The sequence below is a fragment of the Parus major genome, chromosome 2, assembly GCF_001522545.3.
Source record: "Parus major isolate Abel chromosome 2, Parus_major1.1, whole genome shotgun sequence".
Lineage (NCBI taxonomy): Eukaryota > Metazoa > Chordata > Aves > Passeriformes > Paridae > Parus > Parus major.
In genome coordinates, this window is record NC_031769.1 from 105,940,134 (window position 1) to 105,964,025 (window position 23,892).

Here is a 23,892-nt window from a genome sequence, read left to right on the forward strand (position 1 = left end):
GGACATTCTAATCACTAAGCTGCACTTAATTAGTTGCAGTTTGCCCTTGTCTGCTCTTTAACAGGCAGGTTTAGGTTGCCTGAGATAAGCAGTAAAAGGAGTGATTTCCTGCCCCCCAACCTAACAAACAGAAAAAAAACCAACACACAAAGCATTCCAGCCTTCTAGATGTTGTTTCAGCATGGACATTGCACCTTGGCATGTCAAGAGATATTCTGATTTAAAAAAAAAGAAAAATCAAGAGTTTCGTAATCTGATCTACTCATTTCTGTAAAGTATATGCTAGAGCACTCTGGTAAAAAAAACAGATGCATATTTCATCTTCAGATATTTGTTTTGAATTTATTCTGTTTAATAGAGTCATTCTCCAGAGAACATGCAGCTTTCTGGCTTGGCTGGAATTGTTCTGGCCTGAGCAGTTGTCAGGGATGGTGCACAGAGGTTTGGGTTCGGTGTGTCTTTCTAGTTTTCCCTTTGGCTCTTGGATAGAACGGAGTAAAGGTAGGGGGATTCAGAAGACAAGTGCGGTTGTGTGACACCAGAGGGTGCCCCAGACTCACTTTTCAGGCAGCAGGCTGATTCACAGATGTGAGCTGCATCTGCAGTTGCCTGGGCTGCCTTTGCAGTGAATACCCAGTACAAATGTCAAACCTGGCTTCATGCGGTGTGTCGCTCAGAACTCTTGAGTTCTGTTTTCCACCTTGTTGCTAGTAAGTGTAAATCACTGGAGACTTGGAGCAGCTGGGTGAGTTTCTCCTGTTCATTTCTGTGTATGACATGATCAAATGAAAAGGCCATTGAAGAAAGTGCTGCAGAAAAGGGGCTTTATGGAGGGATTGCTGAAAGTGAAAGCAAGTCAATATCCATCAAACACTTTCATGTACACTCTGTAATACTTCAAATTTATCACCGTAGTGAAATGATTTCTACAGCTTACTCAAAGTACATGGTACCTTACTTAAAAAGATTGAAGTTTGATTGAACAACAAAAAAAAAAAAAGAGTAGTAAGAAGTATGAATATGGCTTCTGGAACTTCTGTTAATCTTTAGTAAGCACTTTTCTAAGGAAATATAGTGGTAATTTCTTTGGGTTAAGTAAAATAAGTACAACAGTTTTTTCATATCTTTCATCAAAGCTAATGACTAGTTGACTTAATGCAAACTTGTGTCTCACAGTGAAAAAGTTAGAATTGGTACTGAAGAACAGTACAGGTAGAGGTATCTGCTTGCATATAAACTCTTGTATGCCTGTACACACTAGAGAGACCCTATGCATGGAAATAATCAAGAAAATAGTAACCTGGTTAAAGAAAAATGAAACTTCTCTATGTAGAAAAATGCACAGATGTACATTATAGAAATTTATCTGTTCTTTGCTTGAGCATTTTGAGTATGTGGCCAGATTAAAAGCAAAATTGATTTCCTGAAACTGCATGCTATGCAGTTGTGCCTGGGATGCAAGCATCATTCCTGGGATTCCATAAACAGTTCAGCTGGAGTAATGTCAGGTTCCAGCACTGATCGCTTGTGATGTGTGTTCCTGGTGCTGGTTGTGCTGATTTTTGTCAGCAGATCTATGGTAGTCACTGTGTTTCAGTGGGATTCTTGTCTCTGCCATCAGCAAAGACTTCTCTGTAGTGGTCACTAAGAAGAGGAAACTGGAATGTACTTGTGAAGATCAGTTAGCACTCAATTATCATCCCATGAAGCTTCATTGACACGCTTGCTGAAATTTCAGGTCTCTGTTAGGCTGATAGAGCCTGAGTATGCACTTGGAGCTGCTCAGTTGCTGGTTGAGAAGGGGTAGGAGGAGGGAAGCTGTTCTGGCACTGTTGGCTTCAGCTTTAAATTGTGGCTGTGGACATCGAACTGTTCTGACAGTCCTGGGATTTAACACTTTCCTTAGCATGATGGATTTGGGGCACAAGCTGTTTGGGAAGCTGTTGTGTCCAGTTAGAGGTAAAGAGCTGGAGCTGGTCTGAGAATCTATTAGGTTTCCTTTTCCCTGAACACACACATAGGAACTGCTAGCAGTGAGGGCACGTGAGTGAAGGAGGGGTAGAAGGAGGACTCATTTTCTGGCAGTTCTCTCACTGGTTGTTTGCAGAAAAATGGTGCCATAGAAACATAACTGAAACCCAAAGGAAAAAATACATCTATAGTTTAAGAAAAATATCCTAACGTTTTCTTGTATCTTTTGAGTATTGCTTAACCTCAACCCCAACTCATGTTCTAATAACTTCTACCTCTAGTCAGTCAAAGAATAGCCTCCAAGAAATATAATTTCACCTTGGAACGGCAGATTTCTGGCTAACCCCTTGTTCAAAAGTTATTGAGGCCACACAGTGTTTTCTGAAGGTGAACTTTATCAAACCTAGCCAGAGAATATTTTTCAAGAGGGGTGTGTGTGTTGATTTTGTTTCCTATACTTTGCAAATAAAAATATGTTCAGATGAGTGATTTTACTTATCTGTCCTAATACTGTGGATGTCTGTTTTGGATTGGTCCTAAATCCCTGAAGCCACCACTAGGGCCTTTATCACATTATGAAGTAAAAATGCATTCTTGTGACGGTCTGAACTTATTTGATGATAAATTGGATTGTTTCTTTGTCAAAGTAGCAGAAAAACCTTTTCCATATAAGACTCATTCAGTATTTTAACTTAAATGATCTCTAAAAAAAAAATTAGGCTGAAGCACACAGGCTATTATAGCTAGTCTGAGTGATGTTCACTCTTTTAAGTATGCCAGATTTGAGTTTTTATTTTGAACATATGGTCCAAAGCTGCTGCATGAGAATCCAGCTAATGGTGTTGCCAGCTAGAGCTCTGGCATGGTGCTTCAGAAGCAGTGGCATCTTCCCCACTGTGTACATAGTATGGTAGGACTGATCCAAAGTACAAAGTCTGAATTGGTTCTAGTACATAATCAAGAGTGTTTGTATCCTGTGTTTTAAGGGAACTCTCCAAAGAAAACTGAAGATCAGGTCTGTGCTAATAAGCCTGTGCTTTCAGCCTCAGTTTGCAAGATATGCATCTTGGTTAGAAAATGGGCTTGTTTTATAGTGCAATGAGTCAACATTCAACTTCATTCCATACTTGGTTTTACCTGGTGAATTAGTTTTAGAACAAATTTCAGGCTGCGAGAGTGGTGGTGCAGGGTTAGGGGTTGTGGGAACTTTTAATCTGGGTTTAACTCAGTCCAAGGTTTCCAAGCTGGCTCAAAATTTCAGTTTCATATAAAGGATTTGCATGCCTAGCAACTGAGGCATTAGCCAAATTAATGCACTTTGCAGAAGTGTGAGAGCTTTTAGGAGCTCCCTGTCCACACCCACACTAAACATCAATTGTATATAGGATATGTGAATGTGGTTGCTTGTTGATAGTTGAGACTTTGTGTCTATTCTGAACAAAGCATAAAATCTTGGTCTCCTCTTTTGTAGAGATGAAGATGACCTAAATGATGTGACTTCTATGGCTGGGGTTAATCTCAGTGAGGAGAATGCCTGCATTTTGGCAGCAAACTCTGAGCTCATTGGTACAGTGATTCACTCTTGCTCAGATGAACCATTTCTGTCTTCGGAAGCTCTTCAGACTAAGATCTTGAACATAGGTGAGAACAAAGGACACGTAGCAGATATGTATGGATGTAGTGTTTCCTTGCCTCTTTCATCAGTCAGCCTCCAATCTTTGAAGAAGGACCTGGAATTATTAAGATCTGCCATCTCAGTTAATGTGTTTCTACCAAACAATACTGATTTTTCACTTCCCCTTCTAGGAAAGAGCTGTCCTTTAAGGTTTTCTTAAACAAAAATGCAAAAACAGTTTGAAGCACAAACAAAAAAAAGAAACTGATACCACTTCAATATTTGAGAAGCGAGCAACTTTCTTATTCTTAAACCTAATGCAACACGTAACAGCCATAAAGGTGCTAGTGTCAAAACACTTAAATGTGCTTTTCTATCTTGGCAGCTTCTAACTTGATGCATTACACTGACTTCCCTAACAGTTTTTGCATTCCTCAGCCTGTTCAGGTATATGTATACTCTATTGACTAACATTAGGAAGAAGCTTCAAGCTTCCAATACACACAGAGCAGAGCTTTGTTTATGACTCCCTCCTTGGGGAAAAAAAAAACTTAGTTAATTTTATACAGAAGAGATGTTGATGCTGTTTGTCTGTATGTGCTCAGCTCCTTGTTCGTGCCCTCTGCCTTGTACTTGCTGCACCGGAACACTGAGTTTTACAGCTGAGCATCCAGGAAAGCATCAATGTGCAGTCACAATTCTGTCACAGTGGCTTAACCACGTGTTCACAAAGTCTTTCTGTTTCCACACACAGCTGGTTCTTAGTCCAGAGTGAGCAGCTAGCGTGTGACAAGCACGTAACCTGCAAGTGCTACCTGTGACCTTGGTGCTCCTGCCCCGGTCAGCCAGATGTGTCATCTCGAGCTGTACAGGGCTTAGTAAATGCTGTGTTACTGGGGGCAAAGGGAGAATACACATCAGGCCTGGTGCCTGGAAGTTGTTCTCAACATTCAGTAGAGGATTAATCAGTCATTTTTGGGAAGTGGGTATAAGGAAAAATAAAGAGCTCTGCGAAAACAGAGAGAGTATTTCTAGAATAATTTGCTTGTTGTGGGTGTAAAGACAATGTGTTGAAAGACAGAAAATAGAAGCCTGGCTGTTTCATAGCTAGAATTGTAGTTGTTCCAAATTATTAATAATAATAATAATACAATAATTCATGTCATAAATGATAAGTGCTTGTTTGCAAGAAAAGGAATGCTGCCAGGGAGTAGAGCAATTCAGAAAGTTAAGATGTCTGCTTTCGAGCTGAGCCATCTTTGGATTAAGAAATGTGTGTGTGTGTGTGCACGTGTGGAGGGAGGTCTTGAGATTTGGGGGGAATTTTATTTTGTCTTTAAGTTGTTTCATTAATCTGATTGTCTAGCGAGAAGCTGCAGAGGAAGTATTTTGAAACATGCTTGAGCAAAATGCTTTGCACTCAGTTAAGTTACAGGCCAGTGCTTACTGATCAAACAGGGAACGCTTTGGTTGTGTATGGGAAAACATTCTAGGTTTTCCCTGTCTTGTGAGATTGTCATTCATTTTCAGTTACAGTAGCAAAAGCAAATGAAATAGGTGATTAGCTTTTTTTAGAGTGCGCTGTTTATCCATTCTTAACACTTCGCTTGGCAGTAAATACTGAAATGGGTTTTGAAGGCGTGCTGTATATTGCATCATAAAGTATTACAGCTGCTGTAAATGCAGTGTAGGGCAAGGAAAAGTGCTTCTGACAGGTACAACGTATGAGGCATGTGGAACTGCTGCCTGCCGTGCCTACCAGGGAAAAGCCGCTGCCGCCCAGGTGTCTGGCTGGAGCCGCGCTGAGTGATGGATGGTGTCAGCCACGGGAAGGCTTCTCTGTCGGCAGCCTGCAGCCGCGGGAAGGTCACGGAGGTGATGCCCAGCTCTGGGTGCAGGGCCAGCACAGCCTTGCCTGGAGCTGTCACCAGCCTTGGTCGCAGCTGCTGAGACGTGGAGAATCGGTGGCAGCCCGAGAGGAAAGGTTGAAGGTGCTGGCAGGATGGCCCTGGCTGGACTGGAATCTGCGCTGTCCGAGCGGCTGCTGTGGGTCGGTTGGGTCTGGCTGCCCTGTGTCGGTCAGTCAAGGCAGTTCGGAGGGTCTTGTGTGCCTGGAGTGCGCTGCAAAACCCATTCCTGCTCGTCAAATAAATGTCATGAGTTGTTAACAAGCACGGTGTCAAGCAGGGCAAAATGTAATTCTGTATTTTTTTAATTACTGGAATTAACAGAATATGGCACTAATTTTTACAGCTACCTCTTCTCCCCCTCCCTGAACATGAAGCTTGATTTGTGTTCTTATTAACTTTGTCCTATAAATGACCTTGCAAGGAGAGTGGTTCTGGAGGCTAAGTGAAACAATGTCTATATTTTCTGAAGCTCCAGGCTAAGTTTTATTAATGTAATGTCTAAGATCTTTGAAGTTGTGACTTTACCAGGAAAATCATAATCTCCAAACCTTTATTCATAATGGGTATGACTTCCAGGGGGAACAGAATACCTGCTGTGCTAATTATTTCAATTATCAGCTACTACTAAAACACGTAATGGATTTTCTCTGCTTCCACAGGTAAAAGGCATGACATTATGGAACTTAACTCTGATGTTGTGAACTTGATCTCCCACGCTACACAGCAGAGATTACGAAGGCTCCTGGAAAAACTAACTGTAATTGCTCGGCACAGAGTATCAACCCACAAGGTAAAGGAAATCATTAGCAAGTTTTGCACAAAGTTTTCCTGCTTTGCAGCCTTGAAGGTAAACCTCTTCCAAGTGTGGGCACATCACAGGCAACATTTGTGTTCTCAGTATCTACCAAAAGCTGGTTTTAGCTGTGTCTAGCCCAGCATATAACTGTTCCATTTGACTTGTTGGACAGGTGCTCTTAAAACCCAGCATGAGACTGAATGCATGTGTTTCTTCCATAGCAGTGGTAGCTGTTATGCAAAGTCTCTTACATGGTAAATGGAAAGCTAACTTTGAATGCTCTTGATGGTGGGTTGATTTAGGGGCTTGTGTTTTCCTTATGCATTTATTGTTGGTGGAATTGCAGTCAGTATTGGCTCAGTAAAAAGCCTTGGGAAACTGAATTATTTTACTTGTAGAAATTTCTCCATGAAAGCAGAGGCCCTTCTCATCTTAAGATTTTTTTTTTTCATCTTAAGCTTTATTTAGCTTCATTTAATGTAAAGTCTGTTGTGTCCCAGTAAGCTGGTATCCCTTAAGATGCTTGTATGGTGCAAATGGGAAGTGATAATGTACTGGCCAAACCAGCTCTTTCTTTTTATATTTTTTTTTTTTTTTTGGTCATTCAATAGCAAGATACTAATCCTTACTTCTTTCAACGTGAAGGTGTTTTAGAAAAAAAAGAAGTGAGAAGCAAATGTATCTGTCAACTCTTACTTTCCTGTTTGTTCAGGCTTGAGCAAGAGCTTTATGCTTAATGAAATTTAACGAGAGCAACCAACTGATGGGATCAGAGTTATTTTTGTATTTTTGTACTGAACACTTTTTATGGGCTTTTCAGCACTGGAGCAGCAATAGTAAAGAGGAGCAACTATTTGGAAACTAAATGTATTTACAGTGTTGTCTGGAGCAGTTGGAATAGTCTGTTCCTTGCCAGAAGAAGATGTAATAGAAAAGAAAATCAATACAGGACAAGTACAGAGTTTTGTCTGAAAAGATTTCAGAAATCTGCACATGTTGTATGGTGTTTTCTTGAAAGTGGGAGGTACAGTTGAGCTTGTGAGCAAAAGTGAGGAGGAGGCTGAAGTCCTGAGTAATCAGTAGACAGAACTAAGTGTCTTGGAAGATACCAAGAACAGAAGGAAATGCTTTTGGACAGTAGGCTGGATAGGACTGGTTTCTTTCTCATTGAACTAAAGCAATAGAAAACCAGATAGGTTTTTGTCTGATTGAATTGCCAGGAGCAATGATAAGATTATAAGATTGCAATAAGCTGGCTTTCTTTTCCTCTTTTCAAAAGCAAAACAAACAAAAAAAACCCAGAAGTAACGGGCACAGTAATCTTAGAGGCACAGATACCCTCTTTTGTTAGGACGATGGTATTACGCGACAGAGGAGTGTCCTACAGGATTACCTTTGTGAGCATTGTGAGAGATGCTGACAGGCTTTTAGAAAGCTTAAGTTCAAGAAGAGAACACTGCAGAGTGCTGGAGTCCTGTTATGTATTAATGTAGGTGTTTATACAGCCCTGTATTCCGTCAGCCGTGGTGCTTACCCCCTGTTCTCTTTTCCCTGGTGGCTTTTGATTCCCCTGAGCAATGTGGGCTACATCTATGTCAGATAAACTCCCAGAACCTTTCCAGGAGGGTTGGGTGGTTGCTCCATAAGGCTTTGTACTGGCCTATCTTCATTACAAAAAGACAGTAATAGGGGTAGGTGTGGTGAAACCAGAGTAATTACTGTTAGGGTAGGAGCTGGTATAAAAAGGCCAGTAATTCATGGGATCATACTCAGGGAGCTCTTCCCAGTTTGCTCAGTTCATGCAGCTTTTATCTGATAGATAGCTCTGCAAAGACAGAGTGAATTGGCAGGGTAAAAGCGTCGTACTGTGCCATCACGTAGACTTGTCAACTTTTGTTCCTTTCTTTGCTAAATTTAAGGAAAAAAAATACAATTGGAAGTCACTAACTTAATTGGGATAAAACTATGATGGTGGTTTTTTATGTGAAGTGGGAATAACTTTTTAGATGGTTGGGAGCTGCTCTCTGTGATGCAGCTCTTGTTGCAGTGCTCATATAGAGCCTTTGGAAGACCATAAAGGGAAAGGGTTTTAATGTGGATTCATCCCAGCATGAAACAGCTGCCGTGCTCCTGCGGTTGGAGCCCCTGAGCTCATGGCTCCGAGAGGCATGGTGTGGTGCTGAGCTATAAATGATGCTCCATGAAAACATTTTCCCCTCTTGCAGTAGCACTGAAATGCCACAACACTAAACTGCATCATCTGTAGGCTGTAGGTGATAATGGTTGATCATAACAGCACTGGCTACAAGTCATGAACAGGGGTACAGTGTAATGTTTTCTGTCTCAGCAATTCCCTGCTAAATGACCGCAGAGAAATTTATTGAGTAGGACAAAACATAACCTCAGGTGTTCCTCTTTTAAAAATTCCTGAAATAAGCTATCTAAAACAGGTGATGAGCTGAAATATGTTACTGATGCACCTACTTCTTGTCACATATGAGCTCATGGTAATGCAATGGGGAGCATCTGGTTGGGAGACTTACATTGCTGGTTGTATATGGTCATGGATTTGTCTTAAAATGTGTAAATATCCAGCTATTCCAAAGTGAAACACTTCTAAACTTTTAAAAAATAATGTTCTGGTACTACAGCTTTCTTCTTTGTCCTTTTAAAAGGATTGTGGAATGGTGGTGGATTATTATAAATTGCTGCTTCAAAACAAGTTGTACTGATGTACTGAGAGTGACTCAAAAATAGCATATGCTTTGTGGGGAGTGGTTAAAAAAAGCGTGAACAGTGACAGAAGCGGGGGAAAAGGTTTGCTGGACTTCTTTGCAGGGCCACAGACACTGTTTGGGGAAGTCTGTGGTTGCAGCATGTGGTGTGTTTTGAGCCACAGTTGGTAATACGTGACAATGAGGTGGCTCATTGAAAAGGATCAGATGTAATACCAGAAAAGAGATTGATTCCATGCTCTGACTTGTGAAAATTCAAATTAGGAGACAACAGTGCTCACAAGAAAACTTTTTACTTTCCATATTTTCATAGTGCATGACTGGATGTGAAAGAAGAGTCTTAGTATCCTTGAAAACTAAAAATAGAGTAACTGATAGTCCATATACTTAATATGTAACCTTGCCTAAAATACAGCTGTAAAATATCCTGTGCTGCTTTTAGAATAGTTGCATGTCAGAGTTGTTTCATTACAATATGAGATTGGGGTAACATAGAACAAAGAGTTGCTGAAAGTACGTAGTGTGTGTGGCTGATAAAAGACCCAGGATAAACTTCTCAGGGAAAAAACCCAAGTTCACAAAGTAACTGAGAAAGAAGACATCTGTAGGACATAGACTAAAAAGTCATACAAACAGGTGCCACAGACATGCCTCATCTAGAACGGGCTCCTTGTCTTGTGCTGCCTAAATCCCCTCTGGCCAATGCATGGCTCCAGAAGCCGGTCTTTGGAAGAGCAGAGTAGTAAAACCAAGCTTTTCATTGCCAGTTGACCCTGTTTTGGATCTTTCCTTTCTCTGCCTTTCAGAGCTAAAGTAAATGTCAACTCAAGCTTTCCAGTGTGGGCAAAAACAGAATGTAAAATAAACTAGTGATTGCTGTTCTTCAGGCCAAAAGGAGCTCGTGTGTCCAATGCCTCTATGTTCACTGATTGTTGGACTAATACTAACCATTAGTATTCATTGGGCCAGCTTTGTACAGGTGGCTGGACCAGATGACTTCCCTGGGTTACCTTTCAACGTAAACTACCCTGGGACTCAAAAGTATTCACTGAGGCAAAAAATATGTACTCTTAAAACTATAATAAACTGTATATAATATATTTCACTTTCTTCATCCCTGAGATTCACTGTAACTGGTTCTAAACCACACCTCCAATACATAAAACATCTTTTTAGAAATACCAGGCGATGCTTGTTTCAATTTAAACATTAAATGGCTGAAACTAGAACACAAAGCACTAGAAACTTAAAATGTGAATTTTTTTTTTCTCTTCAAAGGAGAAAAGATATAATGCCCTGCTGCTTTACAATTACTTTTTTTTTTTCAATACATGTTTACTGGATATGAAGTTGGTGGTTTAAAACAAAATTTCAGTCTTAATAAGGCTAGGGGAGACTTCTGTTATAATCAGTATAGACTGGATGTTGTTGGATGTCACTTGTTCAGTAACCTCTTACTAGTCATGGACACCTGGAAACATGCTGGAGTGGAGAGGAGGTGTGTAAATGACTGCCTACAACCTGAACAGCCCACTCTTTGCAGCTTTGAAAACTAGTGTTGTTCTTTTCAGATGGTTCCCATTAGGTTTATTAGCTCCTGGTTGTCTATAACACGCTTCTTTTTTCAGGGGAGTGATAAGTACATCGTATGCAGTGACACCAGAGCACAACTGAGGTTTCTTGAGAAGCTTGATCACCTAGAAAAGCAGAGAAAAGATGAAGAGGAACGTGAAATGTTGCTTCGAGCAGCCAAGGTAAGACTCCAGGTTTCCAAGGAAGTAGTAATGTCCTCTAGATTGGTGACCCATCTTCAGGTTTCTCCTACTTCTGCTTTAAATATTGTAGCCATTAAACCTGTCACTGAAAATCTGTAATGTTTAGGACAATTGAGGCTATACAGAAAATGATTTAACTTATTTATGGTTTTTAAAAAGTCCACAAGATTTCATGGCAACGTGTGGTGGGGTGAACTCCTCATTTGAGATTATTCCTACTGGTCAAAATGAAATAAAAATCTGTAAATGTTCTTCCTGTATCTCAAAAATTTGCCTCTGAAACAGAAGCCTGGTGAGATCCACCACCCTTGCAGGTGTGTTTGTTTTCTGTAGTCAAGTTCAGAGGGCTGGCCTTGGAGCTGGTACCACAGCATCCATAAACCCCTGATGGAGCTGTTGCTAGTACAGAATAAGTTCCTTCTCTTTTCCCTCCCCTCAAGAAGAGGAGGGAAAAAAAAACCCCTATGACAGTAGATGTTGCTTCATCAGCTGTGACTTGACCATCATCTGTTTATTATTTTATTTTGATTTTATTTCAAGCCAAATTCTGGAGCCACTTGGGTGGAAACCTAATCTAGAGTTGAACCGAACTGTGTTGTGCTTGCATGAATACAACTCCCTTTCTTTCCTATACTTCCTGTCCTTTTTAAGTGTCTGCTGCTGACATGAACAACATCATGCCTAGACTGGACCTGACTGACAGTGTTAGCATCATTTTCAGCTTAATCTTGCCTCCAGCTAGAGCAGAGGCAGCCGGCCCAGATGAGGAGGGATGTGCACGTATGTGCATGGAGGGGGATGGAAGCCAGTCTGGATTGAGGCATTCACCCCTGGAGCTAAATCTTTCAATCACCAGAGAAAACTGTCATTTATTAAATATTTAACAGATAGGATGGTGTTTGGACGCCAGTAACTTCTATTCAATCTTTTTCCTCTTCCTTTGGTAGAGCCGTTCCAATAAAGAAGATCCAGAGCAACTGCGGTTAAAGCAGAAAGCGAAAGAGGTAGGACTTTCCAGTTACCATGCTTGCCTTTGTGTGTGGAGAGAAGGTTGGCAGCCCTGTCCTGGCAATTAGGTCAGGGTTTATTTTGCTGCTGCATACCATTTGCAGAGGCCTTGGGGAAGGACAGGAATTGCCACAGGCAAGGGCAGTGCTTCAAATGAGGTCAATGAATTATGAGCTCTCTTTTTTTACCATTTTATTTTTGCAGTTTCAGTCCTGTCTCGAAACAGTCCTTTGTAAACTGCAGCAGTACACTTGGTAGGAATATAATGTGGGATTAGAAAAAAAAAAAAAAAAAAGAAACTTTGAGATTTAGCATCTGGGACTGTACAATAGGCTACATTTTTCCAGGGTAATTGTTCGTTTTGTAAATCTGATACTGCTTATAATTCTTTGGCTGGGAGGCGGTACTGGGATTTAGTTTTAAATGGAAAACGCCTCTGGCTTTTAATTTTCTGGGCCCAGCAGTTTTCTGTTCTGGAATGGAGCCCTTGTTTCACACAGTTCATGTTTAGCTGCAGGGGTTTTAGTTTATAGCTTAGACTGGTTAAGCTTTTACTCCCAGAGGCCTCTGCATAGCAACTGTAGAAATCAACAAATAAGTTCATTTATGTCTGCAGCCTCCTCTCAGTAGCTGACTTTTTACATTTCCCAATATCCATTTCCTGACTTTTCTAGCCTGAGAGAAAAAAGCTCCACTAATTGGAGCTTATTTTAATTGAGCCTTAATATTGGATCTCACTGGAGTTGCCCCCAGAGCTACTGGGAACAGAATGAAATGAAAGTACCTAAGGTTGAAGATGTGTGTGTGTGTGTGTATGTGTGTGTGAAATTTTTCACTTGACCTACAGAATTCTTGTCCCTGCTGAATAAATCATCAAGCCTGTTCACATTTCTGATTAAGGATCTGACAGCAGACGATAATAAAGACAATTGAGGTGTGAGACGTGTGATACAGAGCTGAAGAAATTGGTTTCTATAGTTACTTGACTGATTTCATGCAATTTTTAAGGATCTTTGTGCTAAATGAGAGTGATTTTCTGAGCAACCTTTTTCCTTAACTGTGCCTCTTGAACTATGAAATTTGTTGTTGCTTAACATTGCTGCACTTGGCTCCTAGGTGCCAGCAGCAGCAGCAGGTTATTTATGAATGCTTTAAAGGCCCTTATTGTTTGGATTAATGTAGGGGCCCAGGCAAAACAAATGGAAATCCAGTAAAATAGTATTTGAATCAATGCTCTGGATTTGCACCACAGTAGATGAAATTTGTAAAATGAGAGAGAAGGAACTTGCTTTACTACCTATCCTTTAATTCTTTGTTTCTGCTTACAACTCTTTCTTCATTCCTACAATCTGTGAGTACAAAGTTGCCCTAAAGCCGTTCCCAGTTTGCCTCTAGTGCCACCAGGATCAACAATCAGTGGGTGATGCTAATCTGTCTTGTTTTGTAGGTGACTTTACCTCTGCATCATCTGATCGTTTCTAGATGTACTTTCTTTTAATAAAGACTGCAAAGTAATTCATTTGTGCAGCTTCTCTTCTCTTGTTTTCTGAACAATAATGTGTAAGATCATGAAAAATATTCTGTGGTTTGCGTATTTTAAACACAAAGAAGGTTAGGTTAGATTCATTGATTTTTTTTTTATAAGAAAAAAATTTTTTTCTCTTTTAAAAAGTGGCATAGTGGTGTACAAAAAAAAGCAGCCAACAGAGCAGAGAAGACATCTAGGTTTAGTGCTTGGTGTTCTAATATGTCTTGAGTTCCCCTCCTTCAGTGCATCTCATCTTGTCCTAGCACAACCTGCATCACTCTTTGTCCTGCGTGTTTCTCCATGCTGTGCTGCTCCCAGAGTGACACTGTCCAGCTGCTCCACCAAAGGAAGAGGAGGCAGATGTGCCTCTTGGGGCAACACAGATCTTTGTGTTGGTATTCACTTGCCCTTTGTCCTGCTTCTTTGTTCTCCAGAGAATGAGGTAGCCTGAAGCTTCTCCAAGCTTCACATGGAGAATGGGGATACTCACCTTCTGTGCCAGTGGTGCTTTTTCATCTCAAGACTGGGTGGAAATGAGAGCAAATGCAGCTGGAAAAAATTAGCACTTTATTGACAGTTTGGAGAAAACTGGTCAGCACACATTTGCATTGAAAAAATGCAAGCATGAATAGGACTGGAATAAGAGCAAAACAAAAATCAACAAATATCCCTAGAATAAAACTGGTAACACAGAAGCACGGTGCACAGTGGGACGAAGGCTTGAAATGGCTTACCCTTGTCTGTCTGTCTGTCTTGTCATGTTGTGGTTATTGTCTCCTCCTTAAGGAACCAAACTTGGAAACTTTGATACCTCTGTCAGCTGGAATCAGATCCTTTCCAGGTCACTCCAATCTAGTATCTGCTGGAAAGCCTGATCTGATTGTCTGCTTATAGTTCTTTAAGAATTAATATGGACATGCCTTCCTCAAAGCTGTCTTTTATGTGTTGATGGTGACCCCCTGGGAGAAGGGAGAGGGTGTGGAGTATTGGCACTGTAGCATGTTCTAAAGCAAAGTTTCCCAAAATGCAGGGTGTACACCCTGACAATGAATGACAATAAATCCAGGATGTGCTGTCATCCAGTAGCTGGAAGCAACATCTTAACATTGCTGGAAGTACATCCAGAGACTCTGCAGTGGATTCTTTTATCCAAAAGGCTATACATAATTGCTGTGACCTTTTCATCCTTTTTGCATGACCTATTGCCTCAAACTTCCCCTATGCTAAGTCATTTACTTTCCTATATTCTTAGCCTATGTAGCTTGCCATGAATTAAGTCTGTATTTATTTCCCTCTTTCACCTGTTTCAGCAGATTTTAATACCTATGGAAAGTGCACATTCCTTCTGAGACAGCTGCAAGGCTTGCTCCAAGCTGCTGCTTTGTGCACTCAAGAATTTTGTCCTTGCTCTCCTCATGGACCAGCTCTTTGTGCAGTGGCGTTCCTGCAGTCTGGGTAAATTACCCCTGTTTTTCATTCTGCCTTATCTGCCTCTTCAAACTGAGAGGATGCAGTCCTCTCATTGTCCCTGATGTTTGCACTACTAAACCATAACTTTTTTTAGGTGGTTTCTGCTGTTTCCTGTTCTACTTTCTACAGTGCTTCCAGTTACAAAGAAAATGTTCAGCCAATGTGATTCTTCTTGCTGTATTTATAGTTTTTCTGTGGCTTCATCCCCTCTCCTGAAATGAGCTTTCCTAAATTGAGTAGGTGTAGGATACTATCAAATGTGCAAGCCAGCCATATGAACAGTGCAATCCCAGAAGACCTGTAAAAATGTCAGTATTAAACAGTTTGTACTGTAATTCTAAATATAAACTCTGATCCTTTAGAGTCGTTTATGTTGGAAAATACCTCTGAGATCGTTGAGCCCAACTGTTTACCCAGCATTGCCACGTCTTAGGGACTAAACCATGTCCCTAAGTGCCACATCTAAATATTTTTAAATCCCTCCAAGAACAGTGGCTCAACTACTTCCTTAGAACAGCCTTTTCAAATGCTTGACAACCCTTTTGGTGAAGGAATTTTCCCCAATTTCTTTGTACTTCTGTTCATGCTCTTCAAAAATGAGTGTGCTTTTGTAGTACGGCTTCAGGAAGCTTAAGGCTGAGCCTGGGCAAATCTTGTAGAATGTATCTGAGAAAGATACCTGCTTGGGATTGAGCAGGTGAACAGGTATTTTACTGAGAGCATCTTTGCTTACTTCCATAGTAGCCACCTTTATCCCTGCTCTCAACCTTGTGTCACCTTGTGGCATCTGCCAGTGGATAAAGGGGAGCAGCTGCATCTTGAGCTAGGGGAAGGAGTGTGTGGAGCAAGCACCTGATGGGCAGCAGGTTTGCCTGTTCCATGCCTTCCTCTCTCAGCAGCTCTGTTCACTTGCGACTGCACAGATCTTCCCACTCCCCTGTTCCTGCCTGCTTGATGCACTCGTGTGTTTTTTGATGCAGATACAAGGCAGCAGTGGATGAGATGATGAGAAAATTCGGTACCTTTATTATCGACTGAGGATAATAAAGGAAAATGCCAAACCCTAGGGTTTTTGTAGAGACCAAACAAACCCTATAGAAAACATCAAACAAAAAGACAGCTTGATTCCAGTGCATTCTGGGTCTTACATAGTAATGACGTGATTTTAGTTGTTCTCTAGTATCTTTTCAGCAGTTACCTATTTCGTATAACCTTCTAACTCCCTTATTTCCTCTCACTTTCTCAGGTAACAAGTTACTGTAACTTGATTCTTTGCTGCTTGCCCTACAGCCTCCAACTCACATTTTCAAGCTGTTTGTTTTCTTTTTCTTCTTGTGCTGCTTCTCTGTTTAGTCTTCTGGACCCAGTGGTTCAAATTATTTAAGACCATTCTTGTGGCAGGGCCGAAGTTAACCATAATCTCTCAAAAAAGCAAGTACAGGATGCTGCAAGCAAAACAAAACCTCATTGTGATCAATTGGCTTTTTTTATGAGCCTTCAGTGACATCTTAAGAGCTTCTGCTTAATTACCTGATTTATATTATCTTTATTATTCTGTAGTGTTTCTTACCTGCTTCTGCATGTTTTGAAAAACAAAAAAACAAACCTTGATAATCAAAAGAGACATAAATTTTATTAACTGCAATGTAGCCTTACAAATTACAAAGGGCAATCATCAGAGATTTGGTGTGTTGCAAGTCTTGTAGAAAGGAATAGAAATTCCACAATGTGTTAGATTATTGGGTGAGGTACAAAGCAAACAGAATGCCTGTTTGTGGCACTCATGTTAGTGTTTTGAAGGGATGTAAGAAAAGAGCAGCTGAGACACTGCATTGAATACCCTAAAACCATCTGGCTGAAAGATGATAACAACTATCTTTAGTGAAAACCAGCCCCCCCACAAAACTCCATTAACTATGTTTTTGGATTTGCAAATAGCCTTTTCTCAGTTTGTCTGAGAGACAGAAAATGGACGTATAACCAGTTGTAAATATGGCCTTAGATTAGAAATATGCTAATAGAGGAAACTTTAGGGCTGAAAATACAAAAAGAAAATTATAATGAAGATACAGAGAGCTGTCTGCCAAGAAGTGTTGGATGGACTGTATGATGAGATGGAGAAGCCTGCCTGCTGATAGTCATTGAAGAGTCTTCTCCTAAGAAATGGCATCTGAAACAAAACCTGTGGAATATGTTGTACTGGTGTGGGTGCTGTTGTCTGTTTCTTGTCCTTGCAGCAAAATTAGCCTAAGCAATGTCTGAAAGCACACAGAGAGCTTGATGCTGGATGCCAGACACCCAAGAACTTCTCTGGGCCTCCAAGTAAGGCAAGCTGATGGGACTGCAAAGGAAGAATCACGTTCCAAGTGTCCTAGAAAACACAGAAATGTGTCAATAATGGTTAAGCAAACCAAAAAACTGGTAAAAGGACATACACTCTCCAACACATAGGAAATTCTTACCAAGAGTGGACAAAATAAGGAGTCAGGAAGTCACTGTGCCCTGGATGTTTTCCTTATGTGGAGTTAATTATGTATTAGGAAATATCAACTCTAAATACCAATTTTTTTCCCCTCCTCCTACGGGTAGATTACTTTGTGGCTATCCTGGAAAAAATATTCTATTGTTCTCCAGAACATTTTATTGCACCCTTTTAGACAGACAAAGCAGCTGGTCTTGGGGCACACAGCCATGGTAGTGCTGCCACTGGAGCAGGTGTGTGGGATATTAACCTGAAAAAAATCTACAGTATTATATATAGCTCTGTTATAAGTCAGGACTGCATTTCAATCCAGTGCATGCTATTCTGCCTTTCTGCTGTTAAATTTAAATTACAACAGAGGGAAAAGTCAGTGGAAACTAATTGTATGGCTAATTAAAACAGTTTGAAAGGAAGCAATTGCAAGAAGAGAAGTTGCATTATAGGCAAAAGGAGAGGATGGTAAATGTTTAAATATGCAGCCTCCAAGTGTCAGTTTTCCTCAGAGAATGTCCCCCATATGAGAAGTCTGCTATTCAGCTGCATTCAACCTGTAGGGCAGAAAATTTTGTATAGGAAAGGTAGAAGCTGGAGGCAGTAATGCTCATTGAGCTTTATGACAACCAGTGTGAGAGGCTTGGGATTGAAAGCAGATTTTAAGGTTTATTTTTCATTTTCTTCACAAGTTTCTTAAAATGCTTAAAGGGAATGTGAAAAAAATTGCAGTTCTTTCTTCCAAAGACAATGAAGAGAGAAGTGACTGAGAGCAGTAGGCAACTTTCAAAGCACTAAACAGAGGACATAATGAAACCCAGTGAAACCTTGCTTGAAAAAGCTAGTTAAAAAGAGAGAATGGATACAAAAAAGAGAAAAGTCATTTGAGTGGAATAAGTGGACCCACTAAAAAAAAGCACCTCAGTATTTAATTCTTTAAAAATACAGAGTAAAGGGCAATAAAAGGCTCAGATAGGTCCTGAGGTTTCTCTTTCACAGATGTGAGCTAGAAAAAGGTAGACATTGAAATTTGGTCTCAGTTAATTTGACTTACTTTGAATTTTACTATTTGTTAATTTATTGTTTGGTTCCTTTATTGTGGAAGCTGATAGGATTGGGACCTCCTGTCTCTTTTTTATGCCTATATTCCTTTCTTTCCCCCCCCCCCCCCCCCCCCCCTTTTGACCTTTTTTTTTTTTTTTTTTTTTTTTTTTCTCTTTTTTCCCCCCCCCCCCCCCCGCAAGTCTTATACAAATTCTTGTTCGTCTATTTTAGTGCTTTTATTACTCCTGATGTACTTATTGCTGGATAGCACACATAACCCTTAGGCATACATTAAGTTGTCTTCAGCCTTCCCTGGTTTCCTTTCCTGCCAGTTCTTCTGTTAGTTTAAATATTTATTTAATCTGTCCTGTACTCTATCTGCCTGTAATGTCATATGTGGAGACATCCCCACTCTTTACTTAATATTAAAGCCAGTAGCTTGTGCATACATTTTTAAGTCTTTCTCTTATATTAATTATAACCAAGTCCAGAATTTAGCCACATCTGTCTTGCCAGCATTTCTTCTGAGCTCATGGGGCTGTATTTATTTGTCATTGCATTGCCAAGAAAATTTTTTGGCTCTTTTTTTTTTTTTTTTTTTCCCCAGACATAAGTTCCTAGCACTCAAATGAAGAGAGATTTCTTTTCTCTGCTCCTCAGATTTGTTTGCTAATACTTAGTATATTGAAGTGCAGAAGCAGACAGTGGTATGAGTTTCTCATGCTAGCACAATGCTGGCATGTCATCTGCTGGACAAGGGCTGCCTGTCTGGCTTTTCTTTAACCTCAGTTCTGTTACTGCTCTGTGAGCCCTGGCTGAGACAGGTGATCTCATCTCTACCTGTAGAGAACCCTTCCCTGGCAAAACTGCTTTTTGAGGCTCTGGAGACTAAATGTTTCATGCACTTTGTCTTCTATGAAAGCTTATTCTAAGTACTTGAATCCTGTGCTGGGTACTTTGTGACCCGACACAAAGGCTTTCATTTACTCCTTTTCTAAGGTGAACTTGAATTCAGCTCGATAACACTCTTCCCCCTCCCCCCCTTTGATAGTACAGCCACCCTCTGCTGTACACATCATGGATTAGCTGCTGTGAATTAGTTGACTTTATTTGTGGCAGTGTATTCTTTTCATCAGTTCTGTTTAAGGGATTCTTCCACTTTAGGGAAAGCCTCAAGATTTGCATAACTTGCATTATTGAGGCTCTGATAAGGCAGGCAACTATATTATCATGTACTTCTTAACCAAAAGAGTTTAAAACCAATCTGCAGTATTGCTTTAAGTAAAAGTTTCAGCATCTCATAGCTGAAGCACTTGTCTTCTTATACAACTTGAAATTTATTTTTTTAATATTATAGTGCCTCAAAAATGTCATTGGTGTAATAGTAAAAATAGATTTTGCGTATTTTCTGAAATGTGGGGTATGAGACGTAAGTGAGAGAATTTCTGTGAGCAGGAAAAGAAATTTTTTTCTCAGAGGATTGAGTGAAGAACAGAGAGGTCAATTTTAAAACCTTTCATTTTGTGTGATTACAGCCATGCTGCAAATGCCATTTCACTATAAGGAAGGACTTTAAAACATACCTTATTTCCTGATTTCTGCTGCAGGTCAGATTAGCTAAAATGGTTATTGTGTCACCCTAGAGATTCCTGCTTGCTGCAAGACCAGACTTTAAACCCTATTTTTATTATTAAAAAGGCCAGCAGCAACAAAGACTATTTTACAAGTTCTGAGACGTTTTCATAGCAATTTGATCTTTATACACAGGTTTTTAGAACTCTTTGTACTGCAATTCTTAGCATATGTGAAATCAGAATGTGGGGGAAAGAAGCATGAGCAATCATTTGCCACTTGCCTGGAACCCATCCCCTCTTAATGCCCTTCTTGGGGAATAAGTTTTGAATAGAGCATGTGTTGGGTTCTTGTGTTATGATGGAAGAGCAGCTTCTTTCAGCAGATGAAGTAGGTCAGATTGAGGGGCAGCCTGTTAGTTTGGGGGTCTGATGTATGGTGCAGCTTCCCCACGCTCCTCTGGAATTGCCATGACACACTTCTGTCTTCAAGGAAAAAGATTAATCTGTTGTCAAGATGAGTATGATGGTATGATTTCATCTGGGTGTGACAGTTCTTTCTCTTTGCATCCAATCATACTCAAAGACATCAGTGTTAATAAAACTGACCTCTAGAAGGGAAACCATGCAGCTTCTCTGTATTATATCTTAATAAAGTGTATATACTACTTCTGCCATCTTTTACTGCAGTGATCTTTCTCTCCTAACTTAGGTGCTACAAAACTAACCATTAAAGAAAGATTTGGCTCCACATAGTCACCTCTTGCTCTTTCCTAATCTCGTTTAGGAAAATCTGGTAGTAGTTAGCCAGCCAGTATCCTCGGGTATCCCTTGACATTATCTGCTTGTCTTCTCCTTATCCTGTGCTTTTAACTGCTCACACAATGTTTAGACACTTAATCTGCAATTTTTAATGGAACAAAACTTGATGAAAATATGATTTTGCTGGCTTCAGCAGGGTAATTTGGATGCCTGCCCGTATCGCTTAATGGGGATCTGTTGAGTCCATTATAGAAATAGAGTGTATAAATTCATTTGTCTTAATTACGTTCTCAGAAAAATCCCTGAGATGTAGAACGCAACAAGACTGTGATTTTATTTTTTTTTTCTTTTGCTTCAAACCTCTGGTGAGATTCTGTATGAGTTGAAAAATCCTTTGACTGCCTAGGAGGTGGAAAATGTATTGGAGAGAGCAGATGTTGGTAATGACATGTGATTCCAGCATTGTCTTGGGAACTGCCTGGTTGAAGATGCATCAATTCTGTTTCTAGAAAACACATCTTTTTTTATACAATCCCCCAAGTGTCATCCGTTGTTACCTCTGCCAGCACTGCCCTCCAGCAGCATTGCTCCCTCCTGCAGTGTGTCTGTGCCAGCAGCACGCTTGGTCTGCTCGAGTTCCATGGGGTAAATGGTGATGGTGCCAAGGCACTGCCCAGTCCTCAACCAGAGCATCATCCTCATGCTCCACCATGAGATCCTTAACCTGCCCAGTCCCCTCCACTCCATGCTGATGGCAACCCAAAGCCCTCTTGACAACTTAATTCATAGCTCTGCCTTTTGTCCTCACACTTGACCATGGCTGCCCATCAATAACAGCTGTAAAAAGGAGAGAGGGGCTTATTTCAATGCTGCTTCAAGCCAGAGGTGTTCAGCAGCCACGCGTTTTTGACAAGTCTAACTGCAGTAGAGCTGGTTGTATGTGTTTTGTAGAGTTGAGAGAGAAGGGAGATATATTTTCCAGTGATTGCCAGGGGTGGAAGCACACAGACTAATAAAGGCTTTTGATTTGTTTTGCTTTGTCTTAAGTTTAATGGTTTTAAAAGTCATTTTACTTTGAGTGTAATGGTTCCTAAATTAAAGCAAACCGTCTTTCTCCTTCTGGTTTTCTTTTTCACTGGAGCCTTTGGGAGTTTAATTTTACCCCAGAGGGCTGGTGTGTGCATGGCATGTTGCAATGCCCCCTCTCATGGCAAAAAGACTCTGGTGTACATGTGACCATGTTGATCACTGAACTACATTGCTGGCAGGAGGGAATGCTTTACTTCTGCAGGAATGCTCCATAGCTGCCTGTAGGGAGGGGTGGCTCCACGTGTTGGAGGCCTGGGCAGCTGAGGCTGGAAGTCAGCACCTGCCTCTGCCAAAAAATCTCAGCATTTTATTGCTGAGATTTAATGCTTATTCTAAGCTTTTTATTGCTCCTGCTTAAGTAGTTTCTAAGCCCCAGTCTTTCACAGTTTGCAAAGTTTCAAATTTTTTTTTATTAATGTTCACTTTCTCCCATCTGATTGGCTGGAGTGTGTTACTAAATATAAAGATATGAGATTCAATCTATATATGAGATTAAAGGAATGTTTATCTAAAGCATTTTATGCTAGTAGGCTGGCTGGACTTAACCTCAGACAATTGCAAAATAGTAGTAGTTTGAAAGTTTGTAGCCTGTAAAATATTACTGAAAGCAATCCTGTATATTTGGATAAAAAACAAGCTGACTGAATTGAGTGAATTTTGATAGATAAGGTTTTAGTTGTGTGCCCACGAAAAAGCAAGACTAGTGTGTGTGGTAAGTGAATGATGGTATCTAGCATTGAAGAAGTACTACTGTGTGAAGAAGCACTACTACAGTAAAAGCCTACATATGAAATGTGATGAAAGATGACTTGCAAATAGTGCTGTTTTCAAAACTGAAACATACAAAGCCCCCAGAAACTCTCTTCACAACATACTTGTTAGACTCTTACTTTCCCTGATTTCTGCTGAAAAACCTTGATCAGTTTGAGTCTTCTAGGGAACGTTGTTCTTTTAGGAATCTTGCCCTGAAATACTGTTTTTATTTAAATAGCCTAGCTGCTGCAGTACTTGATGTGAAGCTGCCACCATCACTAAAGCCCAGTTATATGAAGTAAAATAAGGTGTGTAACTACACCCACTCAGAGACCACCCAGCCAAAAGCTCTCTTTCTCAAAATGCTTGCCCTGAACCCCAAAGTATTTATTTGTTGTGGTTTCATCTTTATTTAAGTGGTAGCAAGTAGGGGACCTATACCATGTAGGTGCTGCAAGCTCAGTTGTTATCAGCTGTTGTTCTCTTCAAGTGGGATCTCTGAGAGCTGAAAAGCAAGCAAACTCAGTGTTGCAAGCTTGATAAGCAAGATATCTGTATTGACTGGGTGAGGAAATCCAGGTAATTCATTGAGTTTATGAAGGGGGAGGAGATTTGGATGCTTTCCTACCCATGGTATAGTTCTACTTGAATTTTTTTTAAGACATGCACATCCATGCAGAAAATCTCCATCTGAACAATGTTCTAAGTGCTGGGAATGGGGAGGACACGGGCTACAGAGCTATACAATTGCAGGTCAGATTATCCCAGGGTTGACATCAAACCAGAGGGTTATGTTTGGAAAGCCTTCCTTCTCCACCCATGCTCCAAGTTGGACAGCTGGTGGATCTGGAAGCAGTGTGGTTGTATCAGCAAGATGGCTGATCTAAGACTGTCAGTCTGCCAGCAGACGTGGCTGGATTGAGCTCCAAAGTAGCTGGCATTGATAATTATTGAATAGAATGTATCTTGAAATACAAGAGGTTTTCTTTGTTGAATTTTATTTTATTTTATTCCTTTTTACTGTGAGTTTCTATCCCATCCCAAGTGTACTTAACCCAGGTGAAGGTTGTTTCTAATGATTTCTAAGTGTTCAACAGTTTTGAGGTGAGTGAAAATAAACATGGTGGTGTATCTCTAACTTGCTTCAGATGTTCCTGAGCATTCAAATACATACTGGTAAAAGAAAAACTAGCAGTCAACTGGCAGCATCCTGTTAAATTGGATAGTACAATGTTTCACAATGGCAGTATTAAGTGCTGGATTCAGGTGATAGAGGAATATTCAGAATAGCTGTACGTAGGGCTCCAAGCATGCCTGAGTGCTGGAATTTGTTAAAAGTGACCAGAAAGAGGGGAAAGATGCTGTGAAACATGTGTTTCTGTAGGAGCTACA

The 23,892-nt window shown here is 40.4% G+C and overlaps 1 protein-coding gene across 1 annotated transcript in view; it reads left to right on the plus strand.

The window, feature by feature from the left end:
- TAF4B (TATA-box binding protein associated factor 4b) overlaps positions 1-23,892 on the plus strand; it is a 71,603-nt gene that overhangs the window by 34,817 nt on the left and 12,894 nt on the right. The window contains exons 12-15 of the mRNA XM_015652548.1: positions 3,443-3,612; positions 6,156-6,286; positions 10,656-10,781; positions 11,750-11,806. Of these exons, the coding sequence (XP_015508034.1) occupies positions 3,443-3,612; positions 6,156-6,286; positions 10,656-10,781; positions 11,750-11,806 (484 nt within the window). The remainder of the gene's footprint in view (positions 1-3,442; positions 3,613-6,155; positions 6,287-10,655; positions 10,782-11,749; positions 11,807-23,892) is intronic.